At 40.7% G+C, this 8,887-nt stretch overlaps 1 protein-coding gene across 1 annotated transcript; it reads left to right on the forward strand.

Annotated features, from left to right (window-relative positions):
- Positions 1-2,142: 2,142 nt before the first annotated feature.
- On the forward strand, positions 2,143-5,214 carry SDHAF4 (succinate dehydrogenase complex assembly factor 4). The gene is given in 3 exon segments (XM_029085909.1): positions 2,143-2,212; positions 2,337-2,489; positions 5,105-5,214. Coding segments are annotated over 3 exon segments (333 nt in total).
- Positions 5,215-8,887: the final 3,673 nt, after the last annotated feature.

The following is an 8,887-nucleotide window of genomic DNA, read 5'->3' on the forward strand; positions in this document are numbered from 1 at the left end:
GGTGACACGGCTTGTTCTCCCCTTTTCCCCCCATTTCTCTACAGGTTTCTTGCTTTTTTTCCCCCCTCTAGGTATTCATGTTCTCCCCTGTATTGCAGACCTACTGCTGTCAGGTCTCACTATCTGTTCCAGAGGTTTTCTTTCCCAGTCATTGCTGCGAACTTTTAAACGGTAGTGAAATATTAAGCCGTGGTTTATTATTTATAGACTAGCTAGAGGGAACTTACTGTGGCCTTGGAAGTTCCTGGTCTGTGCCCTTTATATGAGGAAATTCAGCTGATTTGTTCATGGAGAAGCCTGGGCAGGAGAACAAATAAAGTAGCCTGCATAACAGTGTCTGTCCCACATGCACCCTCGGCTTCGGCCGTTCTGTGGGGCTGCAGGTCAGGCTACTTCCTTCTCCATCAAAAGTTAAGATTTCTGTGATGCAGTATTCCTGAAACAGACCAGTACAGTATATGTTAATAGAAGAACTGGAAAAAAAAAAATGTTGCGAGGTGTTTGTGGCCTCTCCTAGGCTCTATTTGGCTGTTAGATTTATGGCAAGATTTGGCAGGCATTCAGATGAGTACCCAGCTCTAACTGCATGGATGGCTTTGTTATGATAAATCGCAGTCTGAGGGCCACGTCAAAAGATGGATATTGCAGGTGTTGGCTGTGCGGCAACTTTAAAGACTTGGGATTCTCAATTTCTTTTCAAATTACACTATATAATTAATAAATTGAATGGCTGTTTGACTGCCCATAAAGGATGAGGGAGTCAAAGATCAGTTTGTAGAATATGGTTTACTGATAAAGTTGTTTATTTCATCTTTTTCAGAGGTAATTAATGTTGATCTTCTGTGACCTCTGTGTCAAGAATAATGTATTTTGGTCAACAATATCAAATATTGCAAATAGGAAAATGGATTTTTCCTCTTCTCTGCTGACGGAGATAATCAATTTCACATCAGTACCTTAATCTAACTTTTATTTGAACTTGGACTAGAACATCAGCTTTAATTTAATTTTCTAGCTAGCTTCTCTTACAGCGTGCTGAAGAATGACAAGATTCTTGGCAGGAGTAGAAGGATCCAATGTATACAGAAGGATTGGATTCTTCAGAGTTGATAGTCCATTATATCATGCTTAAAGCAAAAGAAAAATTATTTCTTTGGAGCACTGGCAGCAGTTAGAAGGCATCATACAGTTTACGTGACTGTAGGGTTTGGTGTTAAGGTTGTGGTATTGGGGTGAATGTGTGTGCTGCTTCTGGGTATACAGGTGGATTGTTGATTGGTGTATATATATGTAAGTCAACTCTACACTGCTTGAGAAGGTTTCCTGATGTGATATCTTTAGTAAGGTAGAATGATAGTTCTTTCAAGTGCCTTTTACCCAGGCTGGTACAGAAAGGATTTCTGTTTGAATCTTCCTTCCTAAGAAAAGTCAGAGCTGCTTTGGGCACATGTCCATAGCTAATATTTTTAGAGGGTAGTTCATGCTCACTGTGGACAGTTGGCTTTTTAACCAAATGCAGAAATATCAGTCATTTTGAGAGATCTTCATAAGGAATTTTTGACTTGTTTATGACTCTTGAATTATTTATGACTTGAATTGCACCTTGAATTGACTTACTCTGCACCTCCATTTTTATACTTGAAAGAACTTTACTTATGGATATTAATAGGCTTTCTCCTACATTTACATTAAAAAATGTTAGTAGGACTTTAAAGGAAAAAAGTGTATGCTTCTAATTCAAGCATTTGCATGCAGTTATATAATTGAACTTAAATGTGCTCGAAGTTTGTCCTGCTTTTGACTACCAGCTGAGTTATTTTGCCATCATAAGGGAAGCCCAACTATTGTCTACCAATATTCTGGAAAACCTGTTACTAAGGGAACAACATTTTATTTTTTAAAACTTTCCTTTGGGAAAGCAGAAGCTTTTTCTGACTCAAAAGCTGCTGGAAATAAGCCAAGACCTGGAAATCAGCAGGCTTCTTGGGGGAGGTTAGGACTTCTCCAGGAAAACAGAATGTACCTGTCTGTGCTAGCATAATTACTATTTAGAGTCTAAAATAGCAGAAGATAACAGTGAAGATAAGTTCAAGCACTGTTTATGTGATCTGAGTTATCCAACTAACACAGTTCAGCCTGCATATGTTTCTAGGGCCAAAAATAGTTATCTGTGCTGATTTCTTAGGTGTTTGTGAGTTGAACGTTGGAGTTTGTTTTCCTGTCCTTTGCTCCCTGGTTTCTGAAGTGAGGGTTTTTCAGAGGTGCTTTGACCAGTCACGGTGCTACTCAGTATTAAACTCTCACATTTATGCTACATGTGTCCATTTGTTTGATAGAGCCATCACTGCTTTGCAGCTCTCTGAGGAGCACCAGCTCTAAGACAGGAGGAAGACCTGAACCTACTAAGCAGCCACTTAAGAAACCGAAGTTACCAGTAGGTCGATTTGATGAGCCAGAGGAGTCCAGTATAGAGAGGGAACCCCTGGAAAGTAAGTCCTGTTTTACAGAATTGAAAGGCATGTTGTAAAGGCAAGACCCTGAGATGCTGTGCTGATTTCAGTTTAAGAAGAGGGGTCAGCATTCGGCGCACTTCAGAATCACCTTCTGATCTTAATGGTGCTGAGAAAAACAGAGGGGCGGGGCAGTGAGCACAAGTCGCACCAAATGGTGTATGAGGGAAAAAAACTCTTCCAGATAAGCTGGTCAAACATTGTAAGAAGTCACACAGAGAATTTATGATTTCTCTCTTGGAGATACTCAGATATGCCTGGAGGCCCTGCACCAGCCTTGCTTTGAGCAGGGTTGGGGCCAGATGTCTGCCAAAGGTGTTTTCCAGCATAAACCCTTCCATGATCCCAAGAAACGGAGCTGGTATTGGTCTGTTACAGTACAGCTATAAATAGCAGTAGTAAACTGACGAGGGCACCAGCTACTTTTTATTATCCAAAAAGCTCGTTCTATTTCTTAGTTCGTGAGAGACTTCTGGTTTATGCTGTATTTCGTGGTCAGTCTTTCTCTTGTCTTGCAGGGCATGTTTTGAAAAGCAACACCAGATAGTGGCTTTACTGAGCCACTCAGTGGGGTGGGGGGAGACCTGCTAATTGTGTTGCATTGCAGTGGCCTTAGTGGGGCTGCATTTAGAGAACCTGGCAAGATTGAGGCACCAGGTACATTGCTGCTGAAGTCACTAGAAATGTACTTTTTTATCAGACAGACAGAATTCCTTCTTCTTAATTAGCTGTATTCACTTAACTAAAAGTGCTAATCATGCTTTATCTTACTCACCATAGTGTACTGTTCTGTTCCTGTTTTCCAGTAGTAATAACCCGTGTTTGTTTATTTTGAGATCTCTAGGACAAGCTTTTCTAATGTATCAATAGATTACTATGAATATCCAGATGACAGAATAACCGAAAAATTGTACTGTCATCTCTGAAATGGTTGCAAGCAATTTCATATTGTGACTCACTTCAGAACTGACTCAGAGTTGATGTGACTGTGGAAGCAGCTATTTAATTCTTGTCCTTTTATTCCCAAGAAAATAAATGCTATCACTGCTTCTTTTAAAACAACTGCATAATTACTATCTTTTGCCTTTTCATTAGGTGATCTGTGTTTAGAGCAAGACTCAAGGTTTCTTTTGGCTTTAAATGTAGTCATACATGTAACAGCAGCATTGTTAGGATGCTGGCTGTCCATTGTGTCCTCAGTGGTTATTAGGAAAAAATGTAAGAGTTTAAGCTACTTGAATTCCTACTGCTGTGTAGCTGTCACAGAGAAATCTTTTGAGCTTCTGCATCTACCATCAGCACGTCAGTAGTGCTTGGATATTGGGATGATGACGTGTACAAAATAGTATTTGTGCTCCTTTTACTGCCAGAGGTGTTCAAATACTGACATTTCCTATCCTGGTCTGCCTGAATTTTTAAACACATCCCAATACGTCACTCTGTACAGCCTGTAGCTACGTGAGTCTCCCTCCATTACTGTCCTTTTCTCTGCTCTCCAGGATTTCTGTTATTGTCCTTCCTCATTTACAACCCTGCCCCTCATGACTTATGTTGCCCACAGGGGTTAGGGATGTGACTGAGGAAGCCCTGAGTTATGGGTATATATGGGAGGCTCTGGAGAGTCAGCATGGCAAGGGGATGTGTGGGGTGCAGTGAGCTTGCGGGAGCCCTGCAGTCTAGTGCAGGATGAGAAACACTCAGCCTAGGATGGTGCTGTGCCAGAAAGTACTTTGTGGCTTGGTGATGCCTAGTGGGATGGCCGTTGTGCAGGAACCCTTGGAGAGGGCCCTGAGGAAGGGAGCGCTGAGTAGCATCAGGATTTTGACTGCGGGGTGCGGAAAGCTCCATGGTGCTCGAGTAGGTGGCATAAGCTGGTAGGGTGCTGGGAACAGAAGCACTGCTAACCTGTAAGCTTAGCATGTTGCTTACCAGAGAGATTTGAAAGTCCCACTCATACCTCACTTACAAAGTCTCCCTCTCCTGAAAGGGCATCACAGTGACTTAGCGAGCTTGATGTTAAGCTTTAGGAGGTAAAAAGTCTAATTTTAGCTATTTAGGATTTTATAGTATCTCCTGTGACTGTTGTATCTACTCCACTGATAATGAATATCAACATGCTATTTCTTGAAAATCACCAGCACACATGAAACATTATGTTTTAAATACAAGAATAATGGAATCTTAACTAAAATTCAAGCTAAAATTAAAACCTGAGTGCTTAAAATTAGAGACAAAACCACCAGGTCACTTTCTGTGTTTGTTTTTGATGTAGTGAACATATGTATAGCATACCTAAATGATGCAAGTTCTCACTATGAGAAAATGTGGTGCTTTAGTGCCTTTGGACATTGAGTTGCTTTTTTATTTGCATAACTGAGTATGATCTCATATGTATTGATGACTTTAGTCACAAAACTCTCTGCAATTACTGTTGTATGACTCTGGGAAATGTCTGATTCAAGGTTGCCTTTAAAAACAACAGAGAATTGATTTTGTATTTGAGAATGAAACTAGGAGGCAAACATTGTAGATGGTGGCATCTTTGTATTTGTCAACATTATAGGCATTTTAATGAACTTTCCCTGTCATTTTAGAATTCCCTGATGGAATCAATCCTACTACAAAAGAGAGGGGTGGACCTAAAGGCCCTGAACCTACGCGTTTCGGAGACTGGGAGAGAAAAGGACGTTGTATAGATTTTTAATGTATAAATGTGTCTGTATTGCTAGTAAAATATCTCTAGTTGTTGAAAAATACAATGTACAGAAAAAAATGACCTGGATTTGTTGTGAAGCTGCTTGTTTCTGTCATGCTTGTGATTAATTTTCTGAGAAATACTATGTAAATAAACATGGTGCTGCAACTCAGTTTGTGGAGCTCAATGTGCACCTGATCTCTAATGCTGTTTACACTCTGCAAGTATAGTGATGTGAAATTGGTAGTCAGGATCTTACTGAGATGTATAAAGGCTTGGATTTCTTTATGTATTTTAGACATTTATGTAGTGACTTCAAAGTGCTGAAAGAGCTTTGCAGTTGATGAACCTAGATGCAGTTCATCAGAAGTACAGACACCTCTGAGGAGATCAGTACCTAGTTGGTGTTCCCATTTAGCAGTTCGCTGGTAAAAGCCCCTTTAATCAGGAGCAATCCCCTGTGTCTCTGGTAGCGTGGGTTGGGGTTTCTTTCCTGTTGGTGCAGAGGGGACTGCAATGCCGTTCTATCTCCTCTCAGCCTGGTGGGCTGTAAATGGCGTGATGGAAATGACTGCAGGTACCGCAGGGGTGCTCTATGTGCAGTTTTAGGATTCTGTTCATAAAGAACCTAGCTCATTATTATGTGTTATTTGCATGATCTTTCTCTTGATAAATGGAGATGTCTGTCTGAAAACTGGCTCAGTGCTGCTTGGGGAAAAATAACATTACTGTCTGATACCTTGTGGTCAAGGGGGACTAATCACATGAGAAGGTCTGATATTGGAGGTCTTGCAACTAAGTTGTCTGGCATTGAACTAAGTTGTTCTTTCAGTCAGACTGAGCTCAGTTCTTTATTCAGTAATTTGCCTAGTTGTAAATACTGTAGTGGAGTGCAGATACACCACTTGTGTGGGTACTTATTAATAAGCTGTCATTATTAAAATGTGTGAACATATGCTCTCTTTGATAGCCTAAACAAATGGATCTTCTCTTAGTCTTTAAATGTTTTCTTCATCTCTCTGTGTTTCCTTCCTGGTGTTTTGCTGCATTTTCAACCTCTTCTCTTTTACTTCACACACTCAGGCTTATATATTCACAATTCCTGTTAGCTGCTTTTGCCACAGCTCTACAATGGGCATTAAAACTGAATAAAAGTTTCCTGGAGAGCCCAGGACAGTCTCCCATTTTATGGCCTACGTGTCTTTTTCCTGTATGGGTATTTTTACTTTTTGCTCTGCCAAAGCAAGTTGTACCTGAACGAAAGTCAGCTTTACTTCATGATTTCTGTTGGTTTGCATTACTCTGGCTCTGTGTAACAATGCATTATTTTTATTAAAGCATCAAAATGTGTTAGTCATATCACAAATCTCTGTGCAGCTTCCCTAAAACTCACCCAGCTTGTGACCAGTGGGGAAGCTTCTCTTTGAAACCTGCCAGTTTGTATACCCTGTGTGTATTTTGACATAGCATCATACTCGTTGTGAGTTGTTTGACTCGTTGCCGTGACACCCTACAAAAGTATTGATACTGTTCAGTTAGTTTACCAACCAAGTATGTCGCTAAAGAGCAAAGGGAGGTTCACTAAAGCTTGTTTTTCATAAAAGATGTTAACTAGTGGTAATTACATTTTGAACCTTTAATCATCTATACATTTAAATTCTGCAGCATGGTTTGGATATTGGAAAATTGGTCCGTATTTATACCCCATTTGTTCTAGTTGCCCTTCTGTAGTGCGACAGTTGCATATTCCCAAAATCTGTTGAAATCCTCAGATGCTGGGTCAGCTCTTTAGTACACACTGCTTATTAAAACTTATTTCTGGTAATGCTTTGCCTCTTTGGTGGCTGGTGGGTTGGAAAATAATTAATCAGACAATAAACCACATTTTCCAACAGGAAGCAGAAATTTTAATTGGAAACTTCTACCTTTTCTGCATTGTTATTAATAGGTTTACCATCTTAATTAGCAAAGAGGCAGTAACACTACCACAGTTATTTTATTTTTGAATTCTGAATCTCATTCTCCTTATCTGTGGATCATTGCATGAGTTCATTATCTTCTCTCACCAGGTTTTACACTTCCCAGCACGTGCCCCGTGAATGTTCACCTAGTTCCACATCTTGGCATTCCCGACTTTCAATTCTAATTGCCACCTTCCACACAGACTGCAGCTGCCGTCCTCCCTGGCTGCAGAATTGCGCCTTTTTGGCCAGCATCTGAAGAACTTGTCTCACATTTCTTGGTTTTCTTTATGTTTCAGTTGGTTATCTTCAGTCGTGCCTGGCTTTGGGCTGAAGGGCTGACCCGAGTGCTGTCCAGGCCCCCATGTGTCGGCTTTCGCACAGGTGATGACTGCTGCTGTCCGAGCCACAGGCAGTTGTTTCTACTGGAGCTCAGGCAGGTCCTAGGTGCTCCCTGCCCACATCCATGGAGCACCTGGATTTCAAACCTGCTTCTGAGAGTGCTGTCCGTACCAACAAGACGAGCATCCCACAAAGGCAGGGATTTTGTTTGCTTTCAGAAAATAAAAAAGCTCTTGCTAACTGATGTGAGGGGCTGCCAACGAGTAGGTGCTCAGGGAGCGGAGGCCACTACTTACTCCTAAGGTGTTTCAGGGCCCCTTTGCCACCTCCCAGGCCAGTGCCGGTAACTGCCAAGTAGTTGCTTAATTTGGTTAGGGAATGTGTCAATAAGAGAGAAGAAGCTGAACATTTGGGCAAAATAACACATAACAGCCAAAGAGCGAATGCCACAGGGCCTTTCTGTGTGATCTGGTCAGCAGCTGGCTTTTACCAAAATGAGAAGTCCTGGGCTCTGGTGCTGATGGCCTGTGGTGCTGCAAAATCACTTGTGGTATCTCAAAACCAGTCGTGGTTTGAATGCAGCAACCAGTACAAGGATATTGTAGGGCATAAAAGATCATTTCTGGTTTGTTGTCTTGCAGTGTTTGTGGTTAGGAAAGAGGCCCTTCAGCACTTCTTCAGTGCTTTTTTCACTATCTTCCTGCTCCTCCCAGTGAGTAATTACTACTAGCAATTCACTGGGATGCAGCATCAGGGTAAAGTCATGGCTTGTGGCATTAGCCATTAGATTAGCCACCGGTATGTTTTGATACTAAATACTGATTGAATCTATCTTTTTTAGCTCTTTTTCTTACTATAACAGTGTAAAGCAGCAGGGGTTGTATCCATTTTCTGTTAAATTTCTGGGAGATAAAGGAAAATTGATCTGTCTGTAAGCAAATTCTTGTACTGGAGGATGCTCGCTGCTCCATTTTGTTTCCTTTATGAAAACGCTGCCTGTTGTGTTTCTGCAGTAGGTTTTCTTTTTTAAAGTTAAACTTGTTTCTGCTACCTTGTGTAGCTACTTTTGGTACATTATTAAAATTATGAAGCCTTTATTGCTTGAGGGGATTGCTCTGTAATTACTTTATTACAAAATATATAAAGTTGCACTCTACATTTAAAGACAACGTTGGCTATATATTGCCTTGTTGGGAGAGTATATATTTCAGTCCTGATTTTACTAAGTTAAAATGCAAATTTTATTATATAGTTGAATCAGAGTGAAATTACCCTTTATGGTAGCAGATGTTTGCAAAGGACCATAGAATGCTGATATAAAACTTGACTACTTTTTCAATTGACTGCAGTAAATGATCACAAATTCCAGCGGTCTCTAG

Source organism: Antrostomus carolinensis, unplaced genomic scaffold (genome assembly GCF_000700745.2).
Source record: "Antrostomus carolinensis isolate BGI_N321 unplaced genomic scaffold, ASM70074v2 scaffold24347, whole genome shotgun sequence".
NCBI lineage: Eukaryota > Metazoa > Chordata > Aves > Caprimulgiformes > Caprimulgidae > Antrostomus > Antrostomus carolinensis.